At 38.1% G+C, this 22,051-nt stretch overlaps 1 protein-coding gene across 1 annotated transcript in view; it reads right to left on the reverse strand.

The window, feature by feature from the left end:
* ca10a (carbonic anhydrase Xa) overlaps nt 1-22,051 on the reverse strand; it is a 317,698-nt gene that overhangs the window by 24,570 nt on the left and 271,077 nt on the right. Inside the window, exon 4 of the mRNA XM_082544866.1 lies at nt 12,464-12,649. Within this exon, the coding sequence (XP_082400992.1) occupies nt 12,464-12,649 (186 nt within the window). The remainder of the gene's footprint in view (nt 1-12,463; nt 12,650-22,051) is intronic.

The raw sequence follows: 22,051 nt of genomic DNA on the forward strand, positions 1-22,051 counted from the left end.
AGATACCAACCATTTAACAGCACTTCAGAAGTTTATTTAGACTATTGAGTGTGAACATATAGTCTTTGTCTCACATTACTCTGTTCATGTGTCTTTGACATGGTTGTCTTTGTGTCTTTTCATTCTTCTGCTGCCTCAGTTTCTGCTGTCATTTTACAGAAAATGCTTTCAGTATGTTGTTAGTTTTGATCGGATATGTTTTCTTATATTTCTTAATTCTTTCTTTTTTTTCAACAAAAAATGTGTAAAAGTGAAGAAAAAACATATTCCCTGATTTCCATCATTTTCTAATAGATTCACTTGTTGAATAATGTTCATTGCGGTCTCATTAATGTTGACATCATTATCTGGAATTATGACATTATTGTTTGTTTGAAGTAATGGCCGGGGTAATGGCCCTTCATCAATGCCATAATAGATATCGACATGAAAAATGTCATTTATAAACGACTGGATTCCCACATTGTTTGTGACACCTGTATGCCACAGCTGAAGAGGCGCCTGTCCTCCTTGTGTAGAGAGATCATGGTTGTTCCACTGATTGACACTGATTCTGCTCTGTACTCTTGCTTTTTCAATCCTTGGCGAATAAACATAATACAGGCAAAAAAGATGCAGCTCATTCAGTGAATCCAACATATCCCGTTCTTCCATAAAATTAAAAATATTTCTAAGGTGTCTTGATACAATTGTGTGGAGTTCTGCCCACAGTCTTTCAATTCTTTGGTTATTACTGAAACACCTGCCTACTCCTCTTCTCTGTAACATAAAATGACCATCCTGTATATTTTCCATTCCATGATCATACCTGACCCTTAAGCCAAACCAAAGTTTTGTATTCCTTCCAAAAATAATGATAATACACATGAGGCTCTGTTACTGGATAAGCAATGTAAGTATATGATGGTTTGGCTGAAGCTATCAACACTGCCATGCAGGCTATAAGACACAATTCATCCTAAGCTCAGAAATGGACTTCAAACTTTGGGTGGGTGGGAGAAAATTTTCAGATGTCTAAAACATAGTTTATTCACCTACTTTTTTACAAGGATAACTGGACAAGAACCTGTATATATGCCTGCCATTTCACAGTTGAAACTCTCGCCAACCTCAACTATGTATATGCAACAACTGCAACAGTTTGATTGGTTCATGTACCCAGCTTGGCTTTGTTTTGGCTCGGTCCTAGAAGGGGTGGTGCCATAAGGCATCCTTAGCATTAGAGAGTAAACCATAGATTTCTATTCAAAATTCCAATTAAATATCGCATGTTAGCATTTTCAGCTGAGACAAGAAAAAACAGACGTAAAAATATGTTAACTGATAAACAGATTTAAATGAACTGATTCGAATCTGTTAATAATTTCATCTACATTTCTGAGTAATTATTTTCTGCCTAAGACACTCTGGTGGATTCACTAACACCACTTTTGAACCGTTATCTTAAGACAGGTTATCTAAATGGACCGCATCATTGTGATCAACAAGATCATAAACCAAGCACAGGCAAAAGAACATTGGGCCTATAAGATGCTAATTCTGAATTTCAGTTAAATATTAGAGAGCCTGTGAATATAACGTTGGTAAATATTTTTTTAACATAGTGCCCATGTGACCTTGCTTCAGTATTACACGGGCCAAACGGAGAAGAGGAATTTTTCTTTGTGATGGATCACCTACATATTATGTCTCCACAGTGAACTGAAAGCACTCAAAGCAGCGGCTGCCTGGAAGGAGGAAAATCAATCTAAAACTTACAGCACACTTTAGAAAAGGGTTGGTGAAAATGATGTTGTTGTACCTAATGGGCTAAAACAGTCACCACAATGATTCACACTCTGACGGAATTTCACTCTATGTATAATATGTAGGATGATCATGACCCAGTGTTCTGGTAAAGTTTAAAGAAACTAAATATTGACAACTGGCATAAAAATGCAAAAACAAAGAAAGACTCAAAAGTGCTTGTTCATAGTCGGACAGCCAGCTCTCACTGGTTGATGATGATCCAACCGATTTGGATTACTTTAAAACACACACACAAAAATGTACTTCCTCTTTCAGTTCTAATGTTTTATATATCAGGGGATGATAACAGTTATCTGGTCTTTCGTAGGTTATATAAATAATGTTACTGGCTTAACATTAACTAAGGCTCCTCAGTGTTACCTGTTACATCTCAAAACTGAATGCTTTTTGTCTGGTTTGACTGAAATGACATGCAGCACATTTATGTGTAGACAAAAGAAAAGTGAAACACTGAAGTTCAGCTGCATAGCCAATCTTATTGCCGAGCAAGTAACTATTATTACTGTGCTGTTGGTATTTTAAAATGGTTTACAACATTTACACAAAAGGTTTTTTTCTCTTAAACAATGCATAGTATGATTCAGAATAGATTGATGCCATTTAAAATATAGTAGAGTAAAATCTTTGCTTGCGTCATTGTTAAGAGACTCAGTGTTTTTTAATTTTCTCAGAAAGGCTTGAATTTAAAGCAGTTCAAGAAAATATGAATAAAGTTGGCCTTCAGATCAAGTAGTGTAATTACAGTACTCAGTTATATTAGTGAGGTCAATCTTCTATTCCTCATTCAGCCTTCGATGTCTTTCATTGTTTGGTTACTTCAGTAACCTTCAATAGACTATCACTGTTTACATGGTGCTCACTAAAATGGCTTTTGATTGTCTAGTACCCAGTATGCTTTTATAATGCAATGTACTGAGGAGCTCCTGTATATAAATGAGATGTACACAAGAGGAGAAAGAATCAGTATACCGGGAATTATTAATTGTGTGTGTGTGTGTGTGTGAGTACCTAGGGGTTAATTTATGCATGCAGCTCTGCTCTCCTGAAGCAGCCACTCAATTTAATCTGAAAATGAAACACCTTGGTTTTTTTAACAGGTGCTAAAATATTATGTGTCCACCAGGCTAGCTTCTGTTTTTACACAGAGAATGCTCAGCCATTATCATTATTTTCTACCTTTATTCTTATTTTTATATGTTTATGTGTATTTACATGTTTATGTATCTCTATCTTTATCTATAAATAGCCATGAAAGACATGGAAGTACAGTTTAGTTCTACACTGCCGGATATAATTTTAAAGATCATCTGCTTTTTTTGTTTTGGGTTGGGTTTTTTGTTGTTGTTTTTTAAAACAGCAATAACTTCAAGTCATTATTTTATACGCGATGTTATCAGTTTCTTTTTTTTCTAGAGGGAGAATTAGTGTAATTAGACTGAGTAATGAGCTGCCACCTAACACTATGAAGTTTTATGTAATAATAAGAAAGACTTTCTGTTCTTTATTAAATTCATTATGTTCTGCCACTCTTTTATATTTATTTAATACATTTCATTCATGCATTTTTTTTGGTATGCAGTAAAGTAAATGTGAGCTAAACACACACAAACACCCTCACACACACAGACATAAATAAAAACTTAGGCAAACACAGTTACATACAATTTTTCAGCAAAGTGGAAGAGAAAGACCAAAGAAAAAGCCATGCTGAGTTTGACAATAAAAAGGGGTGATTAAAAAATGAAAGCTTGAGTTTTAATGCACTCACATATACACAAACACGTGCCATTCCTGCCACAGGAAGCAATTTCAGAAAGAGGTTCTGCTTTAAAAAGTTTGAATATTCCACTCTTTGCTCACATTTCAAGGATGTGCACAGCGTCAGCAAAATCTGCACATCAGGCAAGGGAGCTGGCAAGCGAGAATTTTTCTTCATTTTCAATTATGAAGAATCTTATTGGACCTTGAAATCACAACTCTAGCTCTGAGAAGGGCTATGGCGGGGGGTGGTGAAGGATGAGTAAGATGTTTTCTAGTTGCCATTTTAACCAGAAACAATTGTTTGAGTGAGTAGAATATGACAAAATGGAATAGGATGAAAAACGGGAACATCCGTTGGCTATCTCCTGGCCTTGGTTTCCCTGTTATTTGCCAGCTTGCATGCAGTACAACTGACAATATATGCAAGAGGTGAGGCCAGGTATTAAGCTGAAAAAAAAAAAAAAAAAAAAGTTAACTGTATTCATGCTTTTCATAGGTCCAGTTCAGAAACTGAAAGACTGCTTTGCATTCCCCCCCCAAGTCTCGACCTCAACATTATTGAAGCACTATGGGATCAACTTAACAGGGAAAGCTCTGTTCTGTTCTCTGTCTAGATGACCCCACAGTAAAGGCAGCCAACTTCTAAAGAAGAGATTCGGAATGTCCTTCAAGAACCCTGAAGAACTATTTCTGAAGGCTACTCAAGGAAAAACTCCCAGAGAGAGCTCGGGCTATCTTGAAGAATTAAGGTGCTCATAACAAAAACTCTGTTTTTGGTTTATATGCTAGCTTCCCATTTATTTTGCACATTGTGTTAATTAATGGCTGCACACATTTTGCATTGTCCTAGCAAAACCTAAAGAATTTTTTCTTTTGGTGTTTAATTTTTTGTGTTTGATTGAAACGTAGCAAAAACTAAATGACATTTCACAGTGTGTGACTCTGCTCCTCACAGATTTATTTAAATCTGGTAGCCTCAAGCATCTGGTAGAGTGGGAGGTCTTGTGATCTACCACGGCAGGTTTCACCTATTTATGTGCCAGTCAAGAACTAATTTGAATCCATTTCCCTATAACTTAATGGACATATCCCTATAGTCACCTCTGTGTATAGCCCAACTAACTCCAGTGCTGATTTTATCAATGAATATGCTGCTTTTCTCACCCATTTTGTTCATTTTCCCCATATTACTGGGAGACTTTAATATTACATATGGACAATATCAATAATCATCTCTCACTAGGGACATTACTTCTTGCTTGGATATGTTTGGACTGCTGCAGCATGATGATTTCCCTACACACTGCAAAGTAAATATCCTGGACCTAATCGGTTGTTCTGGCATCACTCGTCTTAACTGTATAGCAATTGATCTCCCCCATCTTTGGCCGCATATTAATATCTTTTGATGTTAATTTCACTCTATCCAAAGCAAATATCCAACGTGTCATTTCATTTCACAAGATCAAAGGCATTAATTTAAATGCTGTTTTGAGTGGTATTGACAGTCTCCCCAGCATAAATCCTCCATCCACCCCTGAAGAACTAGTTGCTCATTATAATGATGGCCTCCGTGGAATTTTAGATGCCCTGGCTACTTTATAAAACACTCACCTTTTTCACCCACTCTGGACGATGGTTTGCGTTTGAATTATGTCAGCTGAAAGCTAAAGCCCTTCATCTGGAACATCTCTATGAAAGATCTGGACATCCACAAGAAAATGTACAATAACCATAGTCATCTTTAAAAAGGATGCTATACCTTCAGCAATATCTTCTTAATATGCAGGTTTAGTCAGTTTAGGTGAAGGGAACACAAGGGCCCTTTTCTCCATAGCCATCAATTTGTATTCTGCCACTTATTGTAATACTTAAATGTCATTTTTGAACACTAAAGTTTACAAGATTTACAAGCAACTAACCACTTTTTCACTTCCCTCAGCCTATGACTCAACCTTGCACAAAAGTAATTCGCACTGAAATATCTCTAGCATTAACTCTTGCGTGCGTGTTAAATTGTCGGTGCTCAAACTGTCTGTCTAGATTGTATGTCTACATTATTTGTATGGTTATTTTATTATATAGTTTCATATAATGTGCTAGCATATGTGCACTTTTACGGAGCTGCTTTTTAATCTCGTTATACTGTGTATAATGACAACAAAGGCTTTCAGCTTCAACTATTCCTTTGGTGCACTTTCAAGTCTGACACTTTCCTCTGTTTCTGAATTTTCTGACTTAATCTGAAATCCAAGCCATCCACTTGTTGATTGGAGTTTCTACCCTCTTGGTTGGAGCCTACTGACCCTCTCTGAACACCATAATACCTGCTATTATTCCTTCTTCCCTCACCTCTGGTATTGTTCCCTGATTTCCCAAATCAGCAGATAACACCTATACTTAAAAAAAAACCTGGCGCAGCTTGCCAAAATTTCATCAATCGTCGTCGTAAATCCAACCTAGCCTTTATATCTTAAATCCTTGAGAAAGTACCTGCATCTCAGGTCCCACTCACTTGTCTGGTTGTAACCTTTGTGAACAATTCCAGTCTGGTTTTTGCCAAACGCCCTTTTCATGGCAGCTGACTCTGGCTTATTAACCATTGTAATCGTCCTTGATCTGTCTACTGCCTTTGACACTATATCCTATAGCATTCTTCTTGAGACTCTTGCTTCTATTGAAATCACAGATACAGCCTTAGATTGGTTTGAATCTTATCTCTATGGCAGCACTCAATTTATTCAATTATAAAATTTAAAATTCAGTTCATTTCCAGTTACTACTAGAGCTCTTCAGGAATCTGTCGTGGACCCTCTTTTATTCATCATCTATATACCTCCTCTTGGTCATATTTAATACCCGTTTCATTGTAAGATATATGTACTGTTTAATGCACGAGTTACAATAAACAACACATATCAGGAAACAGTATTTTTACATCAAGCATTTAAAAAGTTTGTTATGAGGCTGTAGGAAAGCAGTAGTAGTGGTAGTAGCCGAAAGTAAACTGATATTAGTCAATTGAAGCATTATGTTAGTTGCTAGGTGTTTCCATCCAGCATGTGCTGACTTTCAGTCAAATAAAATTTAAAAATGTAAAAAGAATCATCTTTATAGAAAGCTAAAAAGAACTCATTCAAATTATTTTGAACTTGCAACCTATTATGTGTAACTGTCAATTTCCTCCAATGTCTGTATTAGAGTTAGCGTGGCCACACAATGCCCACAATCTTTTGGTACCGCAAATACTAAATAGGGGGGAAAAAGAGCAAAAATACCTGCAGCCACCAGTACTACCCCTCAGGGTCATAGTACATGTACCTAGGGTATGAATTTGAAAATCATAGGTGACTTCCTTCTTATAGTGTTCACAAGATATTAAGAAATCTTGATCTCTGACCTTGACCTTGAAGTTAAGGTCACTGAGATTTGTCAGTATGATCCGCAAACATAAACTAAGATTTACGAATGTGTGTAGGGATTACCTTCTAGGAAAATAAATGTTTTTATAGTATTTGGGTAGAACTCTCTTCATACTGACTTTGTTAAAGTATCCCAGCACAATAAATATTACTTCTAGGTTAGAGTCCTGTAAACCAACAATAATGTTGTACAGTTTGTTCAGAGCTGATCTGTCAGCTTGTGAGGGGATGTAAAAAGCCAAGATTTGTATATCACCTTCCATTCTCTGAAGGAGGAAAAATGATTTCATTAATTATAATAAATCTCTCTGTCAGGACTGCAGTTACTTTTGCTGCTGCACAAATTTGTTATTGGCCATGACAGAATGCAGCAATGTGAGTGGCTCATGAACAAAGCCAGTGAAACTAATTATTTCGCTCATCAAAAATTTTAAATGGAATAGCACAAAAAGCACACTTTTTTATGCATGAAAAAAAGCATGCAGAAGTCAAATTAGATGCTTCACCGCCATGCCTATGACAGGGCTGTGCCTCTTGGAAGGACTGATGCGAATCACTACAGTCATGCAAGAGGTAATTTCACATTTGGAGATTTCGAAGGGAGGTTTTTTGAAATCCACTGTGTAAACTAAACAAATGGAGACTTTAGTAGATGTTCAATTTTTCTTTCAAACAATATATGTTTCCATGGGATCATTAGATTCCACGTGCTCCATCTATAAAGTCCTTATAATTCTGCATTTTGATTGTATTGAAATTCCTCAAGTACAATTTTAAAGTGAATCCATTTTACTTCACTTACTTTTTCCAGTGTTGGCAAGAAAGAACTCTCAAATCAAAGTATTCACTCACCATTCCAAATCACTAAATTGTTCCAATCACTTTCATGGCCACAGGTGAATAACATCAAGCACAGCTCTTTCAAAAAAACATTGGTTGAGCCTATCATACAGTATCTCATCAACCCTGATTCAGTAGAAAGAAGTAGAAAAACCTACTGAATGTCACGCTACTTCTTAATGTTTTTAAGTTAATTTTTTAATATAAAAAGCTGTGTTTCTTAACATTGTTTCACAAAGTAGGAAACAATTCTAAAGATTTTTAGAGGTCCCCCCTCGAACTTATTATTGTTCTATTATGTACTGCCACAATGTATTTCTGGTGGCATTTATTACCCACGTAGCAAGCAGGTCTGGCCCGGATCTGGTATCAAGCCGGCACTGCTGGCTGACTTCTGGCATGGTAAGATGTATGTCATCAGGATATGGGCCAGGCCTGGCATAGATGGCACTGTTTATGCGATGTGGCATGCCATATCTGGCCCAATTGTGGTTCGGTTTATGTGGCCCAGGCTCATAGAAAACAGGTCTGGCCCGGATCTGGCATCAAGCTGGCCCTTCTGACCGACTGGCGTCACGTCAGGGTGTATATGTCAACCAGATGTTGACATACACCAGTTATGTTCCTATTTTCCTACTTTAGTTAGAAGACCCAAATGCCATGTTGCAATACTATACTGCTATGGTAGCCAATGTTTCAAATGCAGGTTTGAGACTGTACACTGTATCCAAAACCTAGTGAGGGTTTACTCATGTTTATCACTGTGTGGCTGTAGCTCAGGAGGTAGAGCAGGTCACCTACTGTTCAGGAGGTTAGTGGTTCGATCCCTGGCTCCTCCAGTCTGTATGCCAAGAGTAATGAATGTGTATGAATGTAGTTATGAAACACTCAGTTTAGAGAAAGTGTGTGAATGTGACATGATAGAGCACTTTGAGTAATCTGGGATAGGGAAAAGCGCTATGCGAATCAGTCCATTCACTGTCCGAACAGAGTTTCTTCATGTTACTTTTGCACTATTATGTTCCAGCACATGTTGTTATTACATGTCCTGATTAAGGTACACATTACGCTGACATCTGGGGCCAGAGCTGAAACTGTTCTGGGCCAGCACGGTGTGTCTGCTGCTGGTCCATGTGTGGGCCACATCTGGCAAACCAGATCTGGGCCACCAACAAACCTTAGAAAGAGTAAAAACACTGTTTTTATATCACTGTACACACACCTGTGCCATTGCTACCATCGTAACTATGGTTGTGTTTTTGGGGAAGCACTGATGGAAGTTGGTTGTTTCCAGGGGTGGGAAGTAATGAAGTACAAATACTTTGTTACTGTACTTAAGTACAATTTCCATGTATCTGTACTTTACTTGAGTAGTTTATATTCTGACTACTTTTTACTTTTACTACCTATATTTTTAAACAAATATCAATACTTTCTAATTCTTACATTTTCTAAAAACATGCTCATTAATTTTGCTTTAATGCAATTGGGTTGAGTTATTATTTTGTCATTCTGAGCCTTCAAACATCAAACCAATTTGAGTCTACACAGAAACACATGAAAGGCAATCCTGTTTGTGTATTATCGCCACATAAAAAGAGACGATGTGTGCCAAAGTCAAGTGCCAAAGTTGGACGGTGGTTTTTTTGTTTGTTTGTTTTGTTGTGTTTTTGCCACAGTTCCAGAATGACTGCAGGTCTCCATAAGTTGCGGTACTTAAGCATTTAGCTAGCACTACTGAAGAGGAGTGAACATAAAGTGAGTGACTTTTTTAAGTGTCAGGTGATTTCAAATACAGCGTTTCTATCAGCTCAAAAAACATCAGCAAACACACAAACTGTTTGTGTGTGGTTTGTCTCACAGTGTGTTGCTATCTAAAGGTCCAGCTACTGCATTTCACAGGGAGAGAAAAGAAAGAGAGCTAACGTCACTTACAGATGGAGAAAGACAAGAAAGACAGGACAGGAGAGGAAGAAGAGAGTTTAGATTTAAAGGTAAGGACTGCTCAATGGTATTTGATAAACTGGAAATTTAAAGCTTACATATAAGGCCTCGTGTTTTTAATCAGATATTAGGTAATCAGATAAACATGTAACATTGTGTTTTTCATATTGTGAAACATGCTGCAAATCAAACTGAGGCGGAGTAACTACACATGATGATTTATCAGCTATGATAAAGCATCATGCAACGTTAATTACTTGTCACCTCACAGGACATTGATCAAAACTATCTAATATGTCTCTAATCAGAGAGATTTGTGTGTAATTACAAACGACAGCAAAAGCACTTCCAGTGTCACCTCAGTATGTTTGGAAAATCTTTTTTGACAAACTCATTATGGCTCAGCTTTTTCTGCTGCTGAAAGCAAGGGAGTACAGCATGTCTTTCTTCTCTAATGACCAGTATGCCTTAATGCTGGCCAGAAATAAATGCCTTAATCTTTCCTTTCTGCTTGTTCCAATTACTATTGCCATATGAGTCTGTTCTGTACTACCGACCTGTACAAACACGCAAACTTAAACGTACGATTAGTATTTTTTTGAGGTTATTTAATTAAAAAAAATATATATACATAATTAGATTGTAATTACATTTCAAAAAATGGATGCATTCTCATAAACTTATAATGAATACATTAAAAATACACAGGAGCAGGCACTGGTTTGTGGAAATCGCCATGTTCGCCCAACATATTTGAATATAGTGGTCTGTTTTATCGTCAGAAAAGAGGTCCCCTTCCCTAAATAAGTAAAAAATAAATAAATAAATAAAATGTATTATTATTAAAATGCAAAGGAAAGCGAAGGCCACCAGAACCGTAATGAAATATCATCCTCTTCATCCTCACCTGAAGCTTTATACCCTGAACTAAAGTCAGGGCTCTAATGCACAAAAATACACATAAACATGCGTCATTATTTCTAATATTGTCCCCGTTACTTAGGAGATTGGCCATGGGATCCTCCTGTCTCAGGACCGCTGGCTACCCGCTAAACAACAAGTGTGCTAAAAATCCCATTTTAACAATATTACATAAAAGTCAAGGACAGTTCCATTAATGGACCAGGAATACTAGATTTTAGTTAGCTGGTTAGATTTGGTTAGGTTGACATAATTCACTTTCCCTGTTCCATATGTTGCACCTGAAAAAACATCATTTATTGCAAGTAGGGATGGGTATTGATAAGGTTTTCACGATTCCGATTCCATTTTCGATTCTGTTTAAAGATTCGATTCTTTATCGATTCTCTAATCGATTCTTTTTAAAAAGGAGAACACTAAGGTCGATTAGCTTAGAACTTTGTTTTATATCTTCTCTTTGAATAAGATAGAAATTTAGGAGTAACATGGCCATACAAACCCAACAGTGAGATCTTAAGAGATCCAGCCTACGGCTCTTCAATGGGGTGTCACAGGGTCCCCAGGACCTAAATGCAACGCACAGTAATGGCAGGTTTTGTAATAAGGCAGATCGCGCTAACATAATATGCACTGTTAGTTAATTATTTACCTGCCACATTAACAGGAGAGGACGTGCAAATGTTACCGCTGCTGCTGGGTTGAGATTCACGAGTCCGGAGCGAATTAAAAACACGACATTCATTTAAGCTCATTGCGTGTTCTGTGAGCAAATGCTTTTGCATATTCGTCGTGTTTCCTCCCTTAAACGAAATATCTACTTTGCAAGTATTGCAAGTTGCCCTGTGGTCATCCATTCTCGTAAAATATGACCAAACATTTGCGCGTTTGATGCCAGGTAAATGACGCTCCACAACGTGGTGATGTCATTCGGGGCGACTGGAATCAATAAGGGAATCGTTTGCAAAAATGGCAAACAATTCCAAGGAATTGAAACAGTGGGAACCGGTTCTCAACAAGAACCGGGTTTTGATACCCATCCCTATTTGTAAGCCCTCCCTGCCTGCCATAACAGGATGTGACAAGATTAAAGACCGTGGAGAAAAAAGGGTTGTTTTCTTAATTTCATGAAAATGCATGTGCGTGTCAATGTTATCTTCAGATAGCAATGCAAATTATGCTCATTAAATATATTTTGAATAAAGAAAAATTAAAAAACAAAAACCTACCTTCTGGCTTGACACATACCTGCATGTTTCTGTGACATAAAGCACAAGCTGACATTTTCCCCCTGATACTACTGAGTGACTTTCATGTCAACATGAAACACATGCCTGATCATTTAGTGCACTTGGAGCTGATCAGTATTTTAAAATTGAGCTGCAGTGCCTACCACTGATTTCAGGGACTTCACTGATTTGCAGGATTTAAAGCAGTAGATGTTGTTGCGATAAAGAATGTATCAAGATGGTGTCATTCTTTTATTCATCAGACTGCTGTAAGAAATGTGTATTATTTCAGGAATGATGAATTAATGAATCAATGTTTTAATATCTTCTCCTTCAGCAGTAGTGTGGCTAGCACTGGCTGGAGAATTTGCAAGACCAACTTTTTATCTTTGACAACCAACTACTAATTTTGATATAATGCTAGTCAGTGAAATAGATTTTCATTTTCATTTGGTAATTTATTTAGTTAAAATTTGCTTTGCAAAAACACCTATTTTTATGGCTAGCTATTTCACATAATAGTTTCACATCTGCACACACCTCTCCAGAGAAGGCCTGTCCGTTAAGTAGGTGCTCTGAGCCCAGGACATCTTCACTGCCAAAGTGTAGCCGGATCTCCTCCAGACGGTGGCTATACGTCATTGGCCCTCCAGAGATGTTAACCAGGTGCTCCTTGTCCAGTCGAAGAGAGACGTGACGGCCTGTGTTGTACATTGTTCCTCCCACCTGAAAAAAACAAACAAAACAGATGGCGCACAGGTGATTAAATATTAATATGAGGTGCAGTTGTGAGCGGGACAAACATTACGACAAAGTTAATTATCAGTTTCACCAGTTATAAATAGATCATTTTTACCATACTGCCCCTATAAACCCAGGCAGCTTTTGGAGAAAACTTAAACCTGGAGCTCCAAGTGCCGGAACCATAAGATAGGTTAAATGCTTGTTGTACAGAAACAATTTTGAGGGAACACTGTTACAAAAAAGGACTAACACAATATGATTGGGTGGAAAGTGTGTAATACAATATATTCATATACCCAAAGATTATCTGCGTGCAGGTTATATAAAAAAGTGAACTGGCAGGAAGTGCTAAAGCAATACAAAAAAGTTTGACCAAATCTTACACCCGATTCTTTAAAAACTTCAGTATCTTTTGTGTTGTTGTTTTTTTTATCTGTAGGTTTAAAACACTTTTTACTGAATGGCGTTGGAGAATGGTGAAGGAAATGTTGGCTTTTTTGCAATTTTTAAGCTATATCAGTTTGGCTTTTATTAATATGGAGATGTGGATGTCTTGCATTTTTGAAATGTAAGTATTTATTAATGACATGCGGTCAACAGAACTAATGCAGAAACAGTCCCGAGGGCTTTATTTTAATTTGGCAGAACTCTGACCCAGTAAAAAGAAAGGAAGGTTGAAATAATCAGGGTAGAGTCACAATTCATAATACATGGGAAATAGGGTATATATTAGTAGCTTTGCTTATTTATAATATTATTCATAATCATCAGTGTTTCAATGTAAAGCATTGGTATTCATGCCGTGACTCTGCACGGACTTCCATCTACTCTTTCTCTGCATCTGCTTCTCTTCTGCTCTTTCATTCCTTTTAGTGCTAGCGCTTTCAAAATGATCCCCCTCAAACCCCCACCCCCACACACACTATTATAAAAATCCTAGCAAAAAGGAGTCTGCCTTCACATTGTAAATATTTTATAGATGCCCTGAAAAGTCAATAATTTGAAAGGAGAAACAGATAGGAAAAGAGAGTGATGCAAAGAGGAGATAAGTACTGTTAGGAGAGAGGTGTGTTGAATTTAGTGCCAAAAGAGGAAGAGTAACGAGGTAAAGTGAGGCTTTGTTGGCTCCCTGGCAAGGCAGTGGAGGTGAGGTGAGAACCCTGAAAAGGACAGAAAAATCTTATCTCCCTCAAGGTCTAAAATCAGAGACTAAGGTTCTTCCTTTGAGTCAGTGGCCAGCTGTCTTAGGAAATGGTCTGTACTGAAGTATGGTAGTTTGGTACGTAATGGGGGCAAGACATTTATATCTTCAATTCTTTACATATTTTACAGTCAATCTCCAAATACATTGAAGCTTGAATAATATTCTGTTTAGAAAAAGGAAACCAAGAAGAAATGTAATAATTTAATAACTCATTATATCATTAAAAAAACGCTAACTGGAACCAAATAAAACCAATTTATTTAGATCCTGAGACTAATCTTACGGAGAAAAAAGTGACTCCAACTTTGGTTTGGTTCACCTAGATGCTAATTTATACTCTTGTGTTTGAAAATCTGTTGAATGAATTCAGCATTAATTCTTTTAACGTGAAGTTATTTTTCTGGGTGCTTGGAACTTGGGAAAAATAGATGTACAAGTCCAAAATTACCTGACTTTCACCCCACATGACATGCAAGCAGGTCTAGCATGGTAGCTGGACAAACTGGCAAAATGCAGTGGTCTGCATGTTTGACAATGGTGACATTATTGCTTTAGTCACTGCAAAATGCTAACTCTGTCTGTATGTGTTGGGGGCCTTGGGTAAGTGTTAATGACTGGAGCCTGGCTGTGAGATACAGGTAGTGACGTGTGGTTGGAATGAGAGGTGAGGAGTGGAATTATATTTGTATTTTACAGTAAAAGAGAAACATGCAGCGTATGACTATGCAGCGTTTAAAGCTTGGAAGTACTGACATTACTTTAAGGTTTATCCTGTAAAACCGGACAAAAACATTAGCGTCTGCTGTACACTCTGCGTGGGAAGAAAACTTCTTTCTACAGCAAAAAACTTAAACCTCAAATCTGAGCAAGCACCTAGCACGCTGCTATGGGAATGTGAAATTCATAGAGAAACCCCCCGATCCTCCCACTGACATGGCAGCTACAGCCCTGGGCAAACCTCCACCCGCCCCACTCCTGCTAAACAGGTTTTTTTTTTACTTCAAACAAAAAACATCATCTGTTTCTGTATTTTATTCCCAGAAGCAGGGCATAAATCATTATTTTAACTGTTTAGCTCTATTCACTCCTGTTCATTGAGGATTGCCTTACTGGGGCCCCCCTGCTGTTCAGCTGGATGAATTACAGCGATTTTTTAATTTTTGTAAACATACAAAAATATTTTATTTTATGTGCTGGAATATGTGAAGCAGCGGGAATGAGGATCAGCACCTCCAAATCTGAGGCCATGGTTCTCAGCCGGAAAAGGGTGGAGTGCCCACTCCGGGTTGGGGATGAGTTCCTGCCCCAAGTGGAGGAGTTCAAGTATCTCGGGGTCTTGTTCACGAGTGATGGGAGAAGGGAGCCGGAGATCGACAGACGGATTGGGGCTGCAGCTGCAGTAATGCAGACGCTGCACCGGTCCGTCGTGGTGAAGAGGGAGCTGAGTGTAAAAGCGAAGCTCTCAATTTACCGGTCGATCTACGTCCCTACCCTCACCTATGGCCACGAGCTGTGGGTAGTGACCGAAAGAACGAGATCGCGGATACAAGCGGCAGAAATGAGCTTCCTCCGAAGGGTGGCTGGCCTCTCCCTTAGAGATAGGGTGAGAAGTTCGGCCATCCGGGAGGGGCTCAGAGTAGAGCAGCTGCTGCTCCACATCGAAAGGAGCCAGCTGAGGTGGTTTGGGCATCTGACAAGGATGCCCCCTGGGTGCCTCCTGGGTGAGGTGTTCCAGGCATGTCCCACCGGGAGGAGGCCCCGGGGCAGACCCAGGACACGCTGGAGAGATTATATCTCTCGGCTGGCCTGGGAACGCCTTGGTATTCCCCCGGATAAGCTGGAGGAGGTGGCTGGGGAGAGGGAGGTCTGGGCCTCTTTGCTTAGGCTGCTGCCCCCGCGACCCGGCCCCGGACAAAGCGGATGAAAATGGATGGATGGATGGTTATAATATTCAGTATTTAACATAAATTGCTGAGCTGATATTTTCATTCATACAGAAACTTACTAGGGTACTCTAACTCAGACTCAGACATAAGACTCGCGTCTTATGTGAGTGTTTTCAGTTTGCCTCCCTACTCTCGTCACGAGAGTAGGGAGGCAGCTGTGTTCCCCACCTGTGTGTAATCTCCCTGTGTTCTCTGAGTGTATTTAAGTTGTATCTTCTGTCATGGTAGTTGCTGGTTCGTCTGTGTTGTTTCCCCTCGGTCTCCCTGCGTCTCTCCGTATGTATTTCCCCGGACCTCCCTGCATCCTCGTTTCTGGTTTGTCTTATTAGTTTACCCAGTTTAGGTTTCCAGTATCATGTTTTGTCGCCACCGCTGTTTGTACTTACCCACCCCTGTAAATAAACACTCACCTGCACCAGAGCTGCCGCCTTTTTGGTCCCTTTCTACAATTCCACACGGCTTGCCCCGGCAATCCGTGACAAGCTGTTTCTCTTTCCCTCTTTCTTTCTCCCCTTCTTTCCCCCAGTCAAGTCTGTCCCGTATTCAGTAAGTGGAAAATAAAATAAACAATAAAAGGTGAATCAAATGGACCATTACGGCAAGGCTGGGATGGTCAATTTGGTAAAGTAAATCCGTTGGGCATCTTTCTTTGCCTTTAGACAATAATTCTGATGGCAAAAGAGCCAAACGGGACAGGCAAAAAAAAAAAAATTCAGAAATCAATTAATAGAATTATATGGACTGAATACACAGTGCTGCAAAAAGGTATTTTCCCTTTTTGAGTTCTTAATTCTCTACATATTTGTCACATGATCATGTTTTTAAAATTAGACAAAGATAACCCAAGCAAATACAAATACAATGCAGTGTTTAATTATATACAAACCAACCAGACCTCTCTAATTTCTTGGAGACAGTATAGATCCTGTGTGTTGCTAAGTAAGTTAAAGAAAGTAAAGTTAAAGAAATAAAGTTTAACAAAGTTAAAGAAAAGTTACAGAAAGGAATGTGACTGTCACGGTCCTGGGTCTGTGACCCAGTGTTTTGTGTTTATTGGTTAATTTATATTCTTGGATTATTGTCATTCACGGTTTTCTGCTCATGTTTATTTTCAATTCCTAGGATTTAGGTTTCTGTTACTTCTCCTTCCCCGTGTTTCTTGTGTAGTCACTCTTGTCTCCATGTTCTCTCTGTCTCCCCAGTCCGTTGTGTCTCTGTCTCAGTGTCTACTCTGCGTCTTTGTGATTATCTCGTGCTTCCTGTTTTACTTTGATAGACCTTGTCTTATGTCTGTGTATTCAGCTTTGCCTCCTCCCTGTCTCATGATGCCTGATTAGCCCTAGCTGTGTTTCCCTCCTGTTTCTCGTTCCAACGTTGTCCCTCTGTGTATTTTAGCCCTGTGTCTTCTGTTTGTTGCTGGTTCATCTATGTGTACTGCACTTTATCCTGTGTATCACCTGTTGAGTTCTTCATGTTTTCAGTCTTGTGTCTCTCTTGTTGGTCTGCATGTTCTGTGTTTCCCCGTTACGGGTTTAGGTTTCTAGTCTCAGGCTTTAGTTCCTTTATATTATTTTTTTGTAGCTGCTTCCAGTTTAGGTTTTTGTGTTAGTTTAGTTGCTGCCATGCTCAGCTTTCGTTTGTATTTTGTTTGGCCACTGTCAATAAAGCTAACTTCATAAGGTCAGTGCCTCCACTGGGGTCCTTCTCTCATCACCCCACATGTCTGCAGCTGTGACAGTGACATTGTCAAAACAGCATCTGAGTCTAAAACCAGATTTAAAGTTTTGTTTGCGAGTCACATACTAAAGATAGCTGATGACAGGCTAGACTTCCAGTCCAGTTTTTAAACACAGTATACACTAGCATACCCAGAAAACACCAGAGCAATGCATCAAATGTTTTTTTCTTTGTTAACCCTCTTTTTTAAAAAGTAGAGACAAGCTGTTACATAAATAAATTAATAAATAATTAAATAAATACATTTTTCAGCTTCTTCGACGTGTGTTATGTTAAGTAGCAAGAAATTTTCAGCTGCACTGCTGACCTATCACTGCTGTACATACAACAAAATGTAACTTATCTATAATGTTGGGGAGAAGCTCATTTGTAGCACCCGTGCATACTTAAGTTTTTAAATCTTCAAAGATAAATCAGACTACAATGCAGTAGAGATAAAAGTGTTACATAGTGTTACACACTATGTGTGTTACACACACCTCAAAAGAGAGTTGGACCACCACTTCAATTTTTTACCTGCATGTGCCAAGTATAGGGTACACCCTAGATTAAAAAATACTTGCCAATACTGCAATGAGGGATTACTCTGCAACACAGAATGTTGGCTAAATAGATCATATTTGTTGCATTAGTACCTGAAAACACACCCCCAGAATCAAGCATACACTATTATTGTGTTAGGTGATGTTCTAAACATACAAACACATTTTAAAAACAGTGGATCAATCGAAATGGTTTTTACTTGGACTCATCAATACAAATTTATCAAAAACCCATGAGACAGGGGAAGCAGCCAACTTAACTTGATTTACACAGAAACAAAGCAAACAACACCAATGCTGAGCCCAACAGCTGATACAACACTTCACACATTGTTACAACACAGCCCCAAATAAATAGATGCAGTGAGAAGTAATCATTGTTATTTGAGTGACTTATTGTTTAAAAATAGAATTGCCACAGTTGTTTGATACTGAACTTTTTTATGGAAGTATTTTTTTTTATTTCAAAAACTTTATTCTCTACATCATTTTTATATATTATGAGCACATAATAATCAAATGTTTTATTGTCAGTTTTATTCTCTGCTTTATTGTCTAAGTGATATCACAGCAATCTTCTGAACAAAAGTAAGGAACTATGGCAGTACATTACAAAGTAAAAATATTGCTTTAATTTTATCTGATCAACTTGTTAAAACTGCAGTTTTTCAAGGCTGTTCATTAAATTAAAATGGTGAACACTGTAATAAGATCTCATCTGGTAGATAAATGTTGCCATTATTTTCAACAGCCAACACCATGAGGTTATGAATACCAAAGTCCTATTGTAATGATTTTGTACATCTAAATGGACTTTTTAGATACTTTTGTTACTGAGCAAGCAAGCTGATCTAATGTCTATCAATGCTCAAATCCATGTATTTAAGATTATGTAATTACATTAAATAAGCCATGAAAACATGAATACAGTTGTTGCTGACTTTGATAACCAACCTCAGTTTAGCATATAATAAAAATTGACCTGCTGCTTAGTATTAAGCAAAAAACTTACTCATAAAAACTGGAATACAGAAAGACTGGTAGTAACATAACATAACATAAACTGCAAACTACTATTTTCCATTTTCAAGAGTTTTCTTAATTTTTGTATTATTCTTCCACTTCCTTCAGATATAATTTTTAGTCTGGCCACACTCCCTCTAGAATCATCTGCTTTATAATTTTTTGTGAATATGTATTTTTAGTTGTTTTGAAATGACAAGGATAAGAGAGAAGCATAACTGCAAAATTACTTTCTGACTGACAAAACATTTCCTATTGCTTTTTTCTAGATTTAAAAGCAGTCTGTAGTGTAGTTTAGGAGTATTTAGGCTTTCTGGGTTCATTATTGTAAAGCCTCGCTGTTATATGCCTTATATGTCTTCTCTCACACCTTATTTTATCAAGCCACCTAATTGCGTTTTTAATTTGTTGCAAAAAGCTTCCAGAAGTGATGAAGCCAAAAAGGACAACTCCACTGTGCACTTGTCCTTCCTTAATAGATAGTGATGATCATAACGTGCCATCACATTAGCGGTAATAGCTTGGTGAACATAAACAAGTCATAAAGGATTAAGTTGACTGTCTGGGGCTGGCATGGCAGACAGCCACTGTAATAGAAGACAGCAGTAGCGTGCTGGTAGTGAGAAACACACGGAACATCACAATTATCTGAGCACACAAATCAATAGAGTAAATTACCTCTTGCAAGAAATCATCTTCACTGGCTACTGCAGATGTTGAGCTTTACAAACTGCTGCATTTACCCAGAACATTTCCAACACCAAAGCCATTATTATCAAATATAGGACAAAATATTTGGTTGAAAGGAAAAAGTTTCCTGACCCAAATGCTGTGCATTCCATGAAATATGTAAGAGTAGTTAACATTTATTAACCATAAAACATGTTATTTAGTTCACCAGTGATCAGATTTGAGGCAATGGAGATTTTTAAAATAGAAAAAAAGAAATAATAGAGAAAAGAAGACCAGCTATGATGAATTAAATACTAGTGGGACTGTGTGGGCTGCAGCTCAGTGGAGTTATGGACTCCAATTTCAGCAAAGCAGTTCCAGTAATGCTACATGATGAGAAAGACTCAACACAGATCTGAAGCATTAGGAAAACGATTTTCAGAGAATGTGTTGTGCTCGCTAAAGAAAAACAGCATCGGTGGTTTGCTCAAATCAATCCTGTTGCCAGACTAAAAGGCAGATATTGGGTGATTCTGCAAAACCAATTATGTTCACTGACAGTGTTTTTAATGTTCAATGCCACAAGTTGTTTTTTTGTATGTGTCAAGGCAACCATGGTATACAGACACTGTTTATGTTTTTACCATACTTTGCAAAGCCTTGTAGAAAATGTTGTCTGTTTTAGGAGGTCGCACTCAAAGGCAAGGACGTATAGAGGCGATAACAGTAACTAAAGGCTGGGGCCATTTATATGGATACTCCGTAATAAAATGGAAATGTTTGGTGATATTAAAGTCCTGTTTGTGGCACATTAGTATATGTGAGGGGGTAAACTCCTCAAGATGGGTGGTGACCATGGTGGCCATTTAGAAGTCGGCCATCTTGGATATAACTTGTTTTTTCAATAGGAAGAGGGCCATGTGACACATCAAACTTAATGGTAATGTCACAAGAAAAACAATGGTGTGCTTGGTTTCAACGTAACTTTATTCTTTCATGAGTTATTTACAAGTTCCTGACCACTTATAAAATATGTTCAATGCGCTGCCCATTGTGTTGGATTGTCAATGCAACCCTCTTCTCCCACTCTTCAAACACTGATAGCAACACCGCAGGAGAAATGCCAGCACAGGCATCCAGTATCTGTAGTTTCAGGTGCTGCACATCTCGTATCTTCACACCATAGACAATTGCCTTCAGATGACCCCAAAGATAAAAGTCTAGGGGGGTCAGATCGGGAGACCTTGGGGGCCATTCAACTGGCCCACGACGACCAATCCACTTTCCAGGAAACTGTTCATCTAGGAATGCTCGGACCTGGCACCCATAATGTGGTGGTGCACCATCTTGCTGGAAAAACTCAGGGAACGTGCCAGCTTCAGTGCATAAAGAGGGAAACACATCATCATGTAGCAATTTCAAATATCCAGTGGCCTTGAGGTTTCCATTGATGAAGAATGGACCCACTATCGCTGTACCCCATATACCACACCAAACCATCACTTTTGTTGGTCCAACAGTCTTGGAGGGATCCATTCAATGTGGGTTAGTGTCACATCATCAAATCACATCATTATTAACTGTATCAACATCTTTATATTTTCTACAGAAAGGTTTAGTTGGATTGAATTTGATTTGGATGGGGAAAACAGTATGTTTTTGTAAATAAATTCTGATGACATGTTTAGTCTCTCATTTTGTCCAATTTTGCAAGGGCAATGATGAACTAAAAACTTGCTTGATCAAACTAATTTACATTTCTGATGAAGCTTTCGCAAACAGTAGGTGCATCAATTAAAGATTCAGTTCAGTTACTATTTTTTACTATTTTTTTTCTGTTTTTTTCCTGGTACTGTACTGGAGCAACTGTAACCCACATAATTTCCCTAGGGAAATTATGTATAACATTATAAAGTATTCTGATTCTGATTTATACACACTGAGTTACTATTCATCTGCTGACTAGGGCTTCCACATCTTCTTTTGTTCTCTTCTTACTCAATTTCCTCAAATTTTTAAGACATATCTTGGCATATTATATGGTGAGATGTTTCTTTGCTAAGTTGTAGACAGAGCATGACTGTGGTCAGTAGATAGTAAGACTTGAAAAACATGACATTTCTGTCTTGAGCCATCTGTCTTTTCTTTATATTATGCTTTCAAGAAGACAGACTTTGTTAGATTTTCTTTTCAAATGATCTTTCTGAAGGTTTTTCTTTGGACATCACCAATTTTCAGTCCAGTCATTGTACCTGATCTT

This window comes from Aulonocara stuartgranti, assembly GCF_965226115.1.
Source record: "Aulonocara stuartgranti genome assembly, chromosome: 8".
NCBI lineage: Eukaryota > Metazoa > Chordata > Actinopteri > Cichliformes > Cichlidae > Aulonocara > Aulonocara stuartgranti.